This window comes from Galeopterus variegatus, unplaced genomic scaffold (genome assembly GCF_000696425.1).
Source record: "Galeopterus variegatus unplaced genomic scaffold, G_variegatus-3.0.2 Scaffold1226, whole genome shotgun sequence".
NCBI classification, from domain to species: domain Eukaryota; kingdom Metazoa; phylum Chordata; class Mammalia; order Dermoptera; family Cynocephalidae; genus Galeopterus; species Galeopterus variegatus.
In genome coordinates, this window is record NW_007727337.1 from 106,932 (window position 1) to 123,169 (window position 16,238).

Consider the following 16,238-nt stretch of genomic DNA (forward strand, 5'->3'; position numbering starts at 1 on the left):
ACTCTTTTTCTGGCTTACTCGGTTGTGGATTAAGCAACAAACTGATGCTTCTTTCCAATTATTTTCTTCGTTGCTGCTGACCTGAGATGAAGAGTGCATTCCTCACTCCTCAGCCCTGTTCCCATCAGACTTAATCACGGGCCCGAGCTCTTTCGCCCTTTGATCTGTTTTGGGCTGGGAAGAAAGCCCTGGGTTTCTCACACTCGTCGGTATGACTCACCAGGTTATGTCAAAGTGACAGCTGTCATGAATCACTGAATTCACCATAACAACGCTTCTGAAGGGGACGCAGCAGCACAGGCTTCCTAACTGGGGTTCCACCCAGTTGCCACAGGACTCCTAACCATCTCCCAGCCACAGTGCCCAGCCCCTCCCGAGGCAGGAGAGGCTCCCCGTGTGTGTGACTGCCTCCTTCAGGGACAGCTATCACTTCATGCATCTAGCCCACAACTCTCATATTTACTCCTAGTAGAAAATGATCACATGATCATCCCAGGGCCCTGAAAGAGCAAAAGTACAGGCAAATATTGTGAACCGAAGATACATTTTTTGCTTTGAAAAACCAATCTAAAGAGTTAACCTATTTGGATACCAAATTGTATCTGAATTAAAATCTCAACTCTCTCTCAAAAAAAAAAAAATCCATAAAAATGCTAGGAAGGAAACATGCTACAGCATTAGCAAGGGTTACTTCTGGTGGTGAGATCACGGGAGATTCCCACCTCCAGCCCCCGTGTTCTACTTCACTGTAGTTCACTGACTTTGCAGAATGAGCATTAGGACCTTCAAAATGAAAAAACAAACATAAACTTCCAGTTTAACTGATCAATTAATTAAAAGCTAAATCTAACAATCACTTCAAACACTCTAAAATTCAACAGAATAAACCTTCTCAAATTACTTTTTCCTCTTTCTAATCCTAACTTTCAACAGAGTCCACCCATAAAGTGTCTGTACTTTCGTGAGTAGTTCGAAGGAGGATTTACTGATTTTCACACTAGATAAGGTTGAACTGCGCCAGTTTCAGAAACTCATCGAAAAGATTTAGTCTATTAAAATGTTCATATCCCCAAGTTAAGATGGATACTGAATACAAGAGTATACATATTTCTGGAGAAAAGTTAGTACATGTGTATCTTCGGCTACAGAAATCAATTTACAACGTCTGTTCTGCTCTGTAGGATGCCACTGGCCTCGGGCATCTGTCTTCGGCCTCAGCTCCCCGCTGCGCATGGGGGCTCCCAGACCTGGCAAGCCTTCAAGCAGACGTCAAGGTCCCATCAAAGGTCTAGACTTTGGGCGCTTCCATTGTTTTCACCAAGTCTGGGCTGTTTCAGCTCTGGAGGACTGCCCTGAGGGTCTCCAGACATCTCTGAAACATTAACAAACATAAGGTTGGCAAGTAATTGAAGACTTCTGTAAGTTAAGAGCTGACATTTGCAAAATGTAGAGCCAAGACAAGAAATGAACTGCCTGGCAAGATCCTATATTGACACAGGAAAGGAACTATATACCACTGCTTCTCAACCAGGGGTTATTTGCCTCTCAAGGGAAAGCAGGCAGTGTCTAGTGACATTTTAGAATGTCGTGGGGCAAGAGGTGAAACCCAGGGATGCTGCTGAACATCCGATACAGAGGGCAGCCCCCACAACAAAGAACGATCCAGCCCCAAACATCAGTGTCACCAGGCTGAGAAAGTGGATCTATTCCACCTGCTACTGAGTCCACTATCTAGCTCACAGTGATTGCTTTTACTGGCAAGGTGGTCTCCCTGCTGAGACATAAATAAGCAGCCAGTGAGTTTAAACAATGGCTGCAATAAGATGCACTCTTGCCTTCTTAGAACTAACTTAAAATCAGGTGATGTTAATATCCAAAAGAACAAAAGAGAAGATACTCTATCGTTAATTATATTAAACCATTAACAATATCACTTACCTGACTGAATTTCTTCTGTGGAAGGGTTGGGAATTATGCTGGGTGGTACAGAATTTGGTGAAGTATCTGTCTTTAAGGGTATTAAGTTTATTCTCCTTGATTAAAAAAAAAAGAAGTAAAGGGGTAGGTGGCTCATTAGTGTAACAGGGATTTTTTATGTATGACACCAAGTTTCAAAACTACCAAAGGAAATACTTAAATGTTTCAGCTGATCACATCATGCAAGACATTAAATACCATATAATGATGGGCCCACTTATTTAATACCTAAGGATTAACTTTTATGTACTAAGTTAAACCATCACATTTATAATGGTCCACTTAAACCATAACCAATCATCTGAAAGTTTCAAAACACGTGTTTTGTTAATTACCAATGGTCTACTGAACACCATTCTGGATGTCGTATACATAAGGCTATCAAACACGGTTTCTACATATGGAAAGTGCCAAAACACAGATAACTCTTTTTTAAAATCCAGAGTCTTATTTTCAACATCTATTACTTTTTAAAAAAATATTACAAATGCAAGAAGCTTGGTAAATAGTTTATAAGAAATCCGGAAAGTGCCAAAACACAGATAACTCTTTTTTAAAATCCAGAGTCTTATTTTCAACAACTATTACTTTTTAAAAAAATATTACAAATGCAAGAAGCTTGGTAAATAGTTTATAAGAAATCAAGCAAGAGGGGAAAAACAATTTAATACCAAAAATATTTCAAAGAATATCTTCTCCCACCTAAAAACAAATAGAAAAATTTAAAGATACATTGTTGGTCTGCAGAAAGAAATCAGAGATTTAAAAAGAGCTGAACATTACACCTAAACTGTATCATGAATTTGCCAGTGAAGTTACATGACACAGGAGAGCCTGGGAGAGGCAGAGAGCACTTCTGCAACCTGTCACCCCCACCTCTGCCCTTTGCATCCCTCTCTCCAACCCACCTCCCAACTCAGTTTATCTGGAAGGTTAGGAAGTAAAGGGATTGGTGGAGAAGGATGGACAGAGTCAGAGGGGATAAGGGTATCAGGGTTGCAAAGCAAGGAAAGAGCACTGAAGGCTGATGCTGCCTGGCAACAGCAGCCTGTGCTGAACAGCTCCAACTGTAGCAGGAGCATGGACTCAGGCATGTATGCCCGCCAGACTCATGGGCCAGGGAAGAAACAACCACAGTATCACCCTGGAGACTATCTCTCATCAGGCCAGGACACCCTGTTTCTCACAAGCCAATCTGCTGGCAGTGTCAAATGTATCAGGAAGTGCTTGTTACTGTCTTGGGCAAAAAAGCATAGGTAAGAGATAGGAACAAACTTCCTGCCCTTGAAGGGCTCATGATCCAACAGGGAAACAGAAGCATAAAAAAAACTCCTGCTACAAAATGTGATGTGTAGTGACAGAGGAAAGGGCAGAAGGGCTATGAAGCATGAGAACAGAGACCCATTCTAATGGTCTTTCAGGAGGACTCTAGTGTCACCAAGCGGAGCAGAGTCCAGGACTTCCCCATGGAAGGTAAGGCACAGAGGTCAGAGTGTGCTCCAGAACATGACCTTCAGGGCAGGGCTACCGACTGAGGCACGAGGGACTTAAGAGAGCAAGGGGATGACAGGCTGCAACCAAAGCACAGTCCATGTGTGCACACAGGAGCCCAGGCTTTATCCAACAGGCCAGAAATGGAAGAACCAACAGAGGCCTGTAAGTGAGAAAGCGGGTTTGCTGTTAAGCAATCTCTCTCTGGCAGCAGCATGAAGGATTTGTATGGAATTTCACCTGGTTGGGGAGGGTTCAGCTTGTATGTTGTTTTTCAATCTACAATGACAATTTCTTGTTCCATCAGAAGTTCTTACCGGGGCGTTGTCTTGCTCCAGGCTTGCAACGTGTTTAGAGTGACCCTGCGGGATGGGTGGGCTTTTGTGTTTTGACTACTGGGTTGCAGGGTCTTCTCCTCTGTCGGCCCTGGCAAGGAGTTTTTGACACCAGGAGTGATTGAGGGAGTGTCCTTGATTGCTGCTGGGGCTGGAGACTGTCTGGCCTGAGTGGGGGTTGTGCAGGGACTGGTGGGGTCTTGGATTCTGCTGGTGGGGGTTCCCTCTACTGGTCTAGGTCCTGGCGAAGACCCTTGGTGCGTCTGACTCTTGGTTTTCTTTGCTGTCTCAGGAGTTCTCATGCTCAAAACCGGCTTCTCTTTCAAAGGAATTCCAAGTTCATCTTTCTCAAATGTCACAAATGAACAATAGCCATCTGTGGATGAAATGGCCAGGAAGGCCCCATCGTTGGACCTTTGTTTGAAAAACAGGGAGAAAAGTTAAAGACTTGACTAAAGTCTACGGGCCACACTTCACACTCTCACTACTAGTTAGGAAATGAAAATTGAAGCAAGATCGCAATCAGAAGTCAGGAAAGAGCATGACTAGAAAAGGTGTGTGGGCTCCTGACTCATGCGCCGCCCTCCCAGCCCTAGATTGGTCTTCTAAGCTGCCTCAACACATCTGCGCTATCATCACCCTTCATCTGAATAAAGGTGAGATGACCTTTCTTCCCCCCAAGATAAAAAGAAAATTAAAAGAAGAGAAAAAAGTTTTAAGGAGCAAGAAATGGACGGTCAGTGCTCAGCCTTGGCTGGAGCTCAAGTTGGGCCAAGGAGCCAGTAGAGGCCGAATTAGGGGACTAAATGGTGGCTGAGGACCTCCAGCAGAAGGCAGATTGCCAAGTGACACCATCAGGACAGACTCCAGGGCACCTCTCCCTGTTCTGGGCAGCAGAGATTCCTTCTGGAGGGCCTGACCACTCCCCAATCAACCAGGGAGTTGATGGGCCTCCCCTCAGTTTATCAGAGTTTGATTAATCCCACAGGGCAATCTTAACAGCATCAAAACTCACTGGTGTTAAAATAGAAAGCAAGTGTTGTGGCAAACTAGAAATAATTTTCCTTTTAATGCTGATTTCTTTAAAAGAGTTGACGAATAGGGCAAAAAAAGCCATCGTTAGTGATGAAATGCTCCCTAAACCAACGGTCTATCCCACGGTAACACACTCTCTGTCTCCTTCATTCATCCTCTCCCCCTCATTACCAGCTACTCACCATGAAATATCACTCAAGGTGTGGTAGTGTATATTAGACACGTAACCGAAAGGGAAAGGCTGCTGTGTGTCATATAGAAGCACAGAGTCCTCTGAAGCCACGGCAAACACCAGGCGGTAGGGCAGACTCACCAGCTCCAGGCGTGGCTCTTGTGATGATTTGGGGACAAAGTAAAACAAAAAAACAAGGTTCCCAAAGGAAACAAATAACTAATTCCCCCACCAAAGCCCTCTTCCTGGAAGACATAAATGATATAATTTTACTAAAAACCAGTTTTCTATATGATTTACAAAAGAACTCAGTTCTGGGCCGGCCCGGTGGCGCACTCGGTAGAGTGCGGCACTTGGGAGCACGGCGGCCCTCCCACCGAGGGTTTGGATCCCATATATAGAGACTGGTCCGCTCACTGGTTGAGCGCGGTGTGGGCGCGACACCAAGGGTTGCGATCCCGTTGCCGGTCGCGGTACGGGTGCGACACCGAGGGTTGCGATCCCGTTACCGGTCACGAAAAAAGACAAAAAAAAGAATTCAGTTCTTTATATTATTTTATATATGAGTAGATGGATAAAAGAGAACCATGCAAGAACCAGAGAAAACAGCATGTCATGAACACTGAGTCCAAAACAGAAGAGAAAAGGAAAGAAGACAGGTGGATAAGGCAAGTCAATCTGAGAGGTCACGCTGTGACAAGGAAAAATAAGGGTCACTTAGAAACAGTTTATCAAGTGATGTTTTTATGCTCTGTCGAGTTAATTATATACATTCAAATAAAGGATTAAAAAGTTAAAAACAGCTTCTGTTTCCAGCCAGGGAATAACAGGGAGTGGATTCACCCTCCCACCTGAAAAAAACTAAAATACCAGGTAAAATATATGAAATGACAGTTTTGAAGACACTGGCCAGCAGGTGACAATGGACAGTGATCCCTGAGAGATAGGAAGCAAATGTGCTAAGTCCTACAACTGCCTCAGCTGCTGCCCAGAACATTTCCTATGCATGTGGTAGAGAGAACCCAGGCAGAACTAGCATACTCCCTGAGTTGAGAAGACAAAGCTGGGAGTCCAGGAAGAGCAAGGTAGCTGGAGATCACAGGGCAGAGGACCAGAAACAGGAGAGCTGCAGAGAGAGAGCTCCAGAGATCTTCAGGGTCCCCCCACCCTGAGTCATCAACTGAGTACATGCACATAAGGACTGAAGCAAGAACTACCAGAAAGAAAGAATAATCACTGAAGCTCACACAAGGCCAGAAACAGTACATGCTCCACCCTAGTCAGAGTGGAAAACCTCACACCTCGCAGGGCATCAATTAGAGCATTCACAAGGCTTTGCCTCAGGAATGGGGAAAATTAGTCCTAGATTAAATGTTGCTGTGATCCCCCCAACAGAGCTTAAAAGCAAGACCTAAAACAATCAAAATGTTTCTAAGTAACTTAACTGCATCTCAGAGTAAATCTCAAGAATATTTACAAGAATTAAAATATATCAAGCATCCACTAAGGTAAAATTCACAATGTCTGGCATCTAATCAAAAATTACCAGGCAGGGCCAGCCCGGTGGCGCACTGCTACAGTGTGCCGCTTGGGAGCGCGGCGGCGCTCCCGCCGAGGATTCGGATCCCACATGCGGACCGGTTCCCGCTCACTGGCTGAGCGAGGTGCGGACGCGACACTGAGGGTTGCGATCCATTGCCGGACACGAAAAAAGACAAAAAGGAAAAAAAAAAAAAATTACCAGGCATACAAAGAAGCAAGAAAATATGACCCACAATGAGGAGAAAAAAAATTAATCAAAACCAACCTTTTGTATGCAAGAATATTAAAAAAGTTATTATAACTGTATTCTATATGTTCAAGAAGCAAGAGGAAAGACAGAGTGTGTTAGGTAGAAACATGGAATATTTTTTAAAAGACCCAAATTGAACAACTAGAGATGAAAACTACAGTGTCACAGATTAAAAATACACTGAATGGGGCCAAGGGCGGATCACACAGAAGAAAAGATTAGTGGACTCAAAACATAGCTATAGAAACTTCCAAAACAGAAAACCTACGAAAGTAAACAGAGTATCAATAAGCCATGGGATAACTCCAAACGGCCTAATACATGTGTAACTGGAGTCCCTAATTAAGAGAGAGAGGGAGATGACAGAAAAAATATTTGAGAGAGTAATGGACAAAATTTCCCAAATCTGATAAAAATTATAAACCCATTGATCTAAGAAGTTCAATGAAGGCCGGCCCGTGGCTCACTTGGTAGAGTGCAGTGCTGATAACACCAAGGCCACGGGTTCGGATCCTATATAGGGATGGCCAGTTTGCTCACTGGCTGAGCGTGGTGCTGACAACACCAAGCCAAGGGTTGAGATCCCCTTACCGGTCATCTTTTAAAAAAAAAAAAAAAAGAAGTTCAATGAAGGCCGGCCCGTGGCTCACTTGGTAGAGTGCAGTGCTGATAACACCAAGGCCACGGGTTCGGATCCTATATAGGGATGGCCAGTTTGCTCACTGGCTGAGCGTGGTGCTGACAACACCAAGCCAAGGGTTGAGATCCCCTTACCGGTCATCTTTTAAAAAAAAAAAAAAAAAAGAAGTTCAATGAACCTCAAGCACAAGAAACATGAAGAAAATTATACCAGGATAAATCATAATCAGATTTCTTAGAGCCACTGATAAAGAGAAAAATCTTAAAAGCAGCCAAAGGGGGGGAAAAAGATAACAAAAATCCAATTCATATATAATTTTACTGTACAGAAAATCAATAACGTATGACATTCAACCAGTAAGAAAACAAAAGTAGTACTTATATTCCTTTAAAGTTGCTTTAAGCAAGAAAGTATATTTTGGACGATTGAAAAAAACTTGACATATATTTTGATAAAATCAGTCTTTGCACCACCTTTTAAGAGTAACTAAACTGAACGAAACCCACCTCCAAATCACAACCCTACCCTGGTGACCTGCCTCAGAGAGGAAGCATAACACAACCATGTGGTTCTGAGGGTACCTGTTTCCACCACTGGCCTCAATTCAAAGTAGACTGGACAGCAGCGAACAGCAAGCGTCGCTTTTCCAGGACATGGAAGATGAGCAATGGGCCTACAAGTTTAATCATAGTTTTAGAAAAAGGCACTGTTACTCACAGAAGCAAAAAAGAAAGGGTAAACATTCCAAATATTTCCTCACTGCATACCTTTTAAGATTTTTCCTGGAGAAAACATAAGTTGTATTCATTACATTTTCACCAGATTCCACACATCCAGCTGGGGAGCAGGAGAAGGGAGAGGAAAGAAAGTCAGTGTTTTATCAAACTTCGCCAGCAAAAACTCAAGAGCCTTCAATTCTGGTTTGTAAAATATTTTCTCCTAAAGTTGTATTTTCTGGACAATGTTTTTGTGAATGAGGACAAATACAAACATTCCGTCACTGTGTGGTCTCACCCTTTACTCCAGTTTTACTACCTGTCATCTCTGCCTGAGGGCTCAGCCCCCTGGGAACCAGTTCAGTCTTGGGTAGGAAGAACATAAAGCAGGGAGCCCTTGCTATGAGCACCTCTGAGAAGGCAGGTGTAGTGGATTGAATTGTGTCCCCCCAAAACTCCCTGAAGCTTGAATGGTGTCCCCCAAGTTTTATGTATTAGAAACTTCTAGTCCCCACTATGACTGTTGAGGGGGGAAATCCAATTATGGTAACTGAAAGGTGGGGCCTTGAAGAGGTGATTGGGTTGTAGGACCACGCATTAGTGAATGGATTAAAAATGGTGGTCGGGAGCATAGTTCTGAGGGCTTTAAAAGAAGAGGAGAGTCTGCCTTTTGCTCTCTCTGCTCTCTCTCTGCTTCCACTATCTTGCAGTGTGAGACCCCTGGGTCACTGTCACCACCACCAGATGGACTTTGGACTTCTCAGCCTCAGAAACTGTAAGCAATAAATTTCATTTTCTTATAAATCACCCAGTTCAGTATACTTTGTTATAAGCAACAAAAATGGACTAATACACCACGCAATTCCTGTTGGTAGAGCACTGTGACTAGATCCAACTGTCCAGGCTCTACCTACAACCCCTGAATCTACTCCCTGGATTCTGACCTCTGTTCCCACCCAAAGGCTGAGACTCTGAGCCTTTCCCATCTGCCTGATCTAGCCATGAGGCTGCCAGGAGATGCTCTGCTGAAATCTCCAGCCTCCTGCAAAACCTGACTTTGCTCTGGGGAACAGTCCACATTGGAGAGCTCTTCTGCACTCACCCTAGGATGACCCTGTCAGAGAATGACTGTCATACACAGGTGCTCTTAGAAACTCCTCCCTGTTTTAGGTTCACATTCCTCGGTACATACATACACCTACAGAATTTTACATGTGACCATTTCATATCTACTGGCAAGAGGAGTAGACAACATCAAAAACCTTCTTTTTTTACTACCACTTTTCTGCATAGCTACCCTCTCCCCATCTCATCCCACCCCTCCATCCACGAGTAATCCATTTTTTTTTTTTTTTTTTGTGACCAGTAAGGGGATCGTAACCTTTGGCTTGGTGTCACCCGCACTGCGCTCAGCCAGTCAGCGCACCAGCCATCCCTATATAGGATCCAAACCTGTGGCCTCGGCGCTCCCAGCGCCACACTCTCCCGAGTGAGACACAGGGTCGGCCCCACGAGTAATCCATTTTAACAAAACATTACATCATTTCTACATTTCCTCCATGCTCACATAATCAGTAAAACCAGTTACAGCTCAAGCACATATATACCCATATGATGGTCAAAATAGGGTACTATTTACACTTTTCCTTGTTTTGCTTGTTTCAGTCAATTACTTGTGAAAGTTAACTTGCATAGCACTAATGCATTCCTTTTTAGTAGCTGCATAATATTTACTGATATGAAAATACTATAATTTGTTCACACATCCTGTTAATGAGTATTGCTTTGTTTTTGGTTTTTTACCACTACAAACAACGCTTGCAATAAACATCCTTGAACATATAGTCACACATACTATGCTTTCATTTCTTAAGAAATTGGGTCTCAGACATGGGATGAATTAGGCGGTACATGCATCTAACTGGTACCAGACTGCTTTCCAACAAAGGCTGCAACAATCAAATTCCCACCAGCAATACCCACATTCTGCAAGCCCATCAGCAATAGGTACTATTTCTTTTCCAGTCTGAAAGGAATAAAGATATCTACTTATTATGTCACTTTAATTTATATTTTCCTATGATTGGGTTTCAGAACTTTTTCCTATGCCTATTTAACATGCAGACTTGCTCTTCTATGTTTGTGTATCTTTTCTTCTGGGTTTTTCTTTTCTTCCTTTGGCAAGAACAAAATAATAAAAAAGCAACAATTTGGAAGGAATCACTGTATATGATTTATGTTAGCCCTCTCTTTCCTGTACTGCAAATATTATTTTCCAGTTCCATCACTTGTCTACTGATTTTGCTTACTGTATCTTTTGCCATACAAAAGTTCTACATTCACATATATAGTTAAATAGGTCTATCATTTCTTTAAGAGCTTCCGAGTTTCTAGTCTCAGGTAGGTCTTCCCCATTCCTAGAACGTCCTCCTAGATTTCCTTGCAAGAGTTTTATATTTTCAACCTTTCATATGTAAGCAATGAGTTCACCTGGAATTTACTTTTTATATATGTTAGGGGTCCAGTTTTACCTTCTTTCATATAGCTGTCTACCCCAGCACCATTCATTCAATAATATATTCTTCCCACTGAAATAGCACCTAAGGTCATATATTAAATTACCTTATATCTGAAATCTATTTCTGGATTCTCTCTTCTCGTGCACTCATCTATTTGTTTGGTCCTATAATGACACCATGTTGACCTGGTAACAGTAGTGTTACAGTGTCTTCTCACATCTGCTGAGGCAAATGCCCTCTCAAGTATTATCCTTTTGTTTCTTCCTTCCTTGGCTATATTCTTCAGCATTTATTCTATTAAACAGAGCTGTGATTTCATCTAATTAAAAAAAATAATAAAAAACCTCTAATGGGATTCCACTTGGAAATTAAATTGGTATGTTAATTTTTAGAACATGATATATCCTTCCATTTGTTTAGAACTTGTTTTATAACCTTCAATAAGACCTTCTAGTCTTCTTCATAAAGGTCCTGTGCCTTCCTTATTAAATTTACTTCCATGTATTTTACGGGTTTTGCACTACTATGAATGGAATATTTTTCCTCTTCCCAGTTCTAAGTACTTACTGGTAGTAGAGAAGATAGTGATTTTTATATATCTCACAATACAGCCACGTTATCAAATTCTTTTTTGTTATTCTGATAATATTTCTAAGTCTCTTGGATTTTCTAAAAATACAGTCCTTTCACAGGCAGAAAAAGTTTTTTATCTCTTCTTTTCCAATCTTTGTTAATTTCATTTTTCTGTTTACCTGCATTTATTAATACCACGAACAACAATAATGGTGATAGCAGACACCCATCTGGTACCTGATTTTAACTGAAAACATTTTTAGAGTTACCATTTAATACAGGATTTGTTGCTGGGTTTATTAAACAACTTTTAGTAAATAACTTAAGCAACTCCTTGTTCTTGGTCCTGAGACTCCCTAAGCCAAAGTGTCACTCCCCACATGGTCCCAACGTTCTTTAAAGCCTAACCTACACATATGCATGTGTGAATCACATCATTCCCGGGCCCTCCCCTCCCCAGCTTGGTTGGGACTCTTAGTGGCAAATCTGACCTGTGCCCTTTCGTTTGGTCCAACCCTGAGCTATGCCTTTATGCACAGGATGGTCCTCCAGCCACGGAGATTTGCAGACATTCTTCTCAGAACACTCAGGCGATGCCACTGCCTTGCTTGATCTTGCTGGGCTTAATCTCTTGCCTACCAGGAGACAATGAACCTGTCTTGCCCTTGCCCTTGTGCTGACTTTTCAGATTTGACCACTGCCACTCCCGCAAGTTAGCCCAACCAAACGTGTCCTTGTGTCTAATCTTGTCACAACAGGCTGCTTCATTACTGAGGAGAATAAAAACATAAAGGCACTTTATCTTTGGTTTTAGAACTATGACTTCTATATACATATCAAGTGAAAAAGCATTCATTAAAGAGCTTAAACAGTGTATTTTTTAAAGTTATATTTATCTAAGAGAAAATACCTACACTCTAGTGTCGTGACTCCCAAACTTGTCTGAACATTAGAATCACTGGGAAATCTTCCTATAATTCTAAAAACCAGGCCAACCCCCCAGACCAATGAAACCACAACCTCTGGAGGTGGGACACAGGTATTTTTTAAAAGCTCTCCCGGAGGTTCCAAAGTGCAGACAAGCTGGCAACCACGGCTCTGATCAGAATTCACTGAGCTGAAAAGAAGCATCAAAAAATGGGAGCACAGACATCCCTACCTGCCACCACACCCTGATATCAAAAGCTGTCAGACACACCTGGCGTGAGGAGCAAAGACCCATCGGGAGTAAAACTGAGTCTACGAAAGAATGACTTCATGCTGTCATCATGGAACATGCGGTAACTTCTTGCCTGTGGTGTACAAAGTTTAAACATTATTGCAAATCTTTACACTCACAATAAAGGCTTACCAGTTCTTGAACTGAAACATTACAAATCAAATAATCATGCAAGACTGCAGGAGTAATCATTTATGAGAACTTGTCACCTATTTTTGCTAAGTAAAGCTATATGTGTGTATGTGTCTATATGTGTGTGTGTTTGTGTGGTCCTACAATTATTTTAAAACACTCTGTAAGAATACACACCACACTGTCCACAGTGGTTGGTCTGGAGGGTGAAACTGGGGAGACAGCAGGAAGATGACCAGGAGACCTTTGCTTTTTACTTGTGTATTTATATTTAGAATTTCCAACTGAATGAACAGTTTTTAAAAAGAAAATAGTGGGTTATTGAACTGGTAATCGTATCATCTTTTCAAACAACATTTCTTGAACACCTGTGTGAGACAGTTTTTGGTACCATTTATCGACATTTAAAAGAAATTAAGCATTTAATTCTCAAGAACCCGAGAAACAAGGTAAATCAAGAACCTTACTTTCTGGATGTGACCTCTCAGTGCAGTCAGCCTGACTCAGCAGTCTTGATTTCTCTAGGACTAAGGTCCTATTTTCATTTCCCAATTCTTTCAAAGATCAGAATCCTCCTTATTCCTAAATACCAGCCCTTTGGCTGCGTCTCTGATGTCTGCTACCAGATTCTCTATCTACCTGCCAAGATGGTGTACTACCTGCCACCAGACAGATCGAACTCTTGACCCACCTGCCTTCTGTTGCCTAGCGCAGGGATCTTCCCGGATCAGTAGTGATCGACTCTTGCTGCACCTGAGGATCACAGAGGCCCTGCCTATCTCAAGCCAAGTAAATCACACCACTGGAGGTGGGACCAAAGCACCCCTATTTTTAACGTTTCCAGGTGATTCCACAGTGTAGCCAGAGTTGGAAACCACAATCCTCTATCACCGGCTTTCCCCTGGCCCCCAGATGTCCCCATTTCCATAGAGACCAGCCCACCACACTAACTGAGCCTTGTCTGTCCAAGAGGAAGCCTTATTGTAGTCTAGTTCCCTGAGGCCAGTGATGTAGCTGCAAGGTACAGGAGAAGCTCGTGACTTCCTAAGTCTCCACACACTGCTGAAAAGGAATGTCAAAATATTTGATACCTCTCCTTCAGCCCCAATTCCAGACAGCATCTTTGAAACATTAAAAGCCACACGTTTCTTCTGTGTGCTGTACACCCGCAGTACCCTGAAGAAAGAACAAAAGTCTGATTTACCACTTCTAGTAAATGAATTATGTTTGCACAAAAACAATTTATTACCAAAACTAAAGAGCACCTAAACAATTTTCAGCCTGCAAAACCACTTACCAAAGATTTTCAGATTTCATTGAGTAATCATGACAGAAGCAAACATTTACAACCTTAAGAATACTGCAGTGGGTAAATAAATCATAATTCTATTTTAAAAAAATTTTTCATTGAATGTTTCAATTTCTCAAATAAGATACACTTTAGGCCCAGCCTTATTTTTCAGGTCTTGGACATCTGGCCCAGTGGCAAGTTGTATGACTTCAGTGAAGTTTATTTTGTGTTGAACAGTCTCACTCTCAGGGATTTACAAAAGTAAGAGAATAGCAGTAGGTAAATTTGGTTGTTGATAAGTCATATCGCTCCCACAAGCTAATTGGATTGTTTTATTCCTGACTGACTGAATAAAACATATATATCAGAAAATAAATGGCATTTAAAATACAACAGGAGGTTCTATGAAAAATAAACACGGACTCTTCCATATTACTTTCATTTCAGGGCCATCTTAAATTCAATTTGTTTTAATTAAAAGTAGTTAGATAAATATTCAAAAGAACTATTCTGATTGTTAAATAATATACTGGCATTTCCAATTTTTTTTAACTCTTTGTTCCAAAACCACAATCAAGTGAAATTATACCCATAAACACAGCAACAAGACCTCCTTTCAGAAAAAATAAAAACATTTTTATATCAATTTAAAGGGAGTCATTAAAATCACTGTATCAGTAAACTATAATCAAAAAATACAATAGTCTAACCTTCTCACTCTCTCTTCCTGTTTAAGTCATATTTATAAGAGACTTTTTCTTTTTTTTTTTTTTTTCCTTTTTGTCTTTTTTTGTGACCGGCAACGGATTGCAACCCTCAGTGTCGCGCCCGTACCGGACCGGGACCGGCAATGGGATCGCAACCCTCGGTGTTGCGCCCGCACCTACCTCGCTCAGCCAGTGAGCAGCCGGTCTGTATGTGGGATCCGAACCCTCGGCGGGAGTGCCGCCGCGCTCCCAAGCAGCGCACTGTAGCAGTGCGCCACCGGGCCGGCCCTATAAGAGACTTTTTCTTTAAGTCTCCCATGAAACCAAATGTAATTCAAAGTTTATTTGTTGTTAGGAAGTTCTTTCTACATTTATTCACCCATTCAATAAAAATTTACTTAGGGGCTGGCTGGTTAGCTCAGTTGGTTAGAGAGTGCTGTTGTAACACCAAGGTCAAAGGTTTGGATCCCTATACCAGCCAGTACCAAAAAAAAAGATTTACTAAGTATTAACTTTGTGTAAGGCACTTGCCCCAATTATTTTCTAATTTCTTATTTTGTTCTAAGAATAAGAGTATGAAAACAAGAGCAAAAGAATCACAGCTAGATTATGATTTATGATAAAAATTCCTCTGCAGAACATTCCAAGTAAAACAAAGACAATTTGCCAAATACTAAGGTACCTGTCACAGCTCAGAGTAGCAACATATTGACCCAAAGGATCCCAGGTTACTCCTTGTACGTAACTTTTATGTTCATTAAAAATTGAAATCTTTTGTCCTACAAAAAAGCACACAACAGCATTACCAAAACCTACTCAAGCATAAACGGTATAAACTGAGACTTAAATACTATTGCCTTTATACCAACCCATCACTGAACAGCCGGAATGGAGAGACTGTATATACCAAACCCTGTGTCAAGCTCCGGGGACACAAAGATGACCCCATACAGCTGCCACCCTCAAGAAGCTCACAGATTAATAAGAGAGACAGACTATCAACAGGCAAGTATAACACAAAATGATTAGAGGAGGAGAGAAAGCTAGCGAAGATGGCATGAGTGTCAGAGAGAAGATCTGAGTTCTGCTCTCCAGGTTAGGCAGGATGAAGGAGCTGAGGGAATGGAAGGGGAACAGAAGCGTATTCTAAGGAGATCCATGGGGTGAAAAGACAGCAGAGCTCAGCGCATGTGGAGCAGTGATGAGTAACTGAGAGCTGCTAATGGGCAAGGTGGCGGGCCGGGAACGGCAAGGCAGGCAGAAAGGAGGCACAGAACAGACACCTCATATTGGGAACAGGCTCCGGGTGTCAAGGTGGGGCAAAGAGAAACACCACATTGGCAAATGATCTGCATTTTTAAGGATAAAGCTGAGGTTCAGAAAAGATGACAAAAGGATTACTAGATAGGTGATCTAGTAGACCAAGCAAGAGAGGAGGAGAGCCTGAACCAGAGCGACTTTAATAGGGATGGAAAAGGGGAAAATTTTTAGAAGATAAAACTAGCAGCACACAGAGATTGCCTGCATAAAAGGAAGAGAGAGTTTTGAAACCTTGGCCATTCTTTAAAAAGCAAAAAAATAAAACCTTCGCCTCTGAAGAGTGGTCTACTCTCCACTCCCCACCTTCCCTGCCTTCCAC

General features: G+C 42.0%; 1 protein-coding gene across 1 annotated transcript in view; it reads right to left on the reverse strand.

Moving 5' to 3' along the window:
- Positions 1–810: 810 nt before the first annotated feature.
- Positions 811–16,238, reverse strand: part of CHAF1B (chromatin assembly factor 1, subunit B (p60)) — a 22,612-nt gene continuing 7,184 nt past the window's right edge. Inside the window, exons 5-13 of the mRNA XM_008575715.1 lie at positions 15,282–15,378; positions 13,693–13,777; positions 12,449–12,542; positions 8,210–8,279; positions 8,024–8,115; positions 5,021–5,168; positions 3,786–4,217; positions 1,939–2,033; positions 811–1,372 (exon numbers count right to left, since the gene is read on the reverse strand). Of these exons, the coding sequence (XP_008573937.1) occupies positions 1,281–1,372; positions 1,939–2,033; positions 3,786–4,217; positions 5,021–5,168; positions 8,024–8,115; positions 8,210–8,279; positions 12,449–12,542; positions 13,693–13,777; positions 15,282–15,378 (1,205 nt within the window). The 3' untranslated portion in view covers positions 811–1,280. The remainder of the gene's footprint in view (positions 1,373–1,938; positions 2,034–3,785; positions 4,218–5,020; positions 5,169–8,023; positions 8,116–8,209; positions 8,280–12,448; positions 12,543–13,692; positions 13,778–15,281; positions 15,379–16,238) is intronic.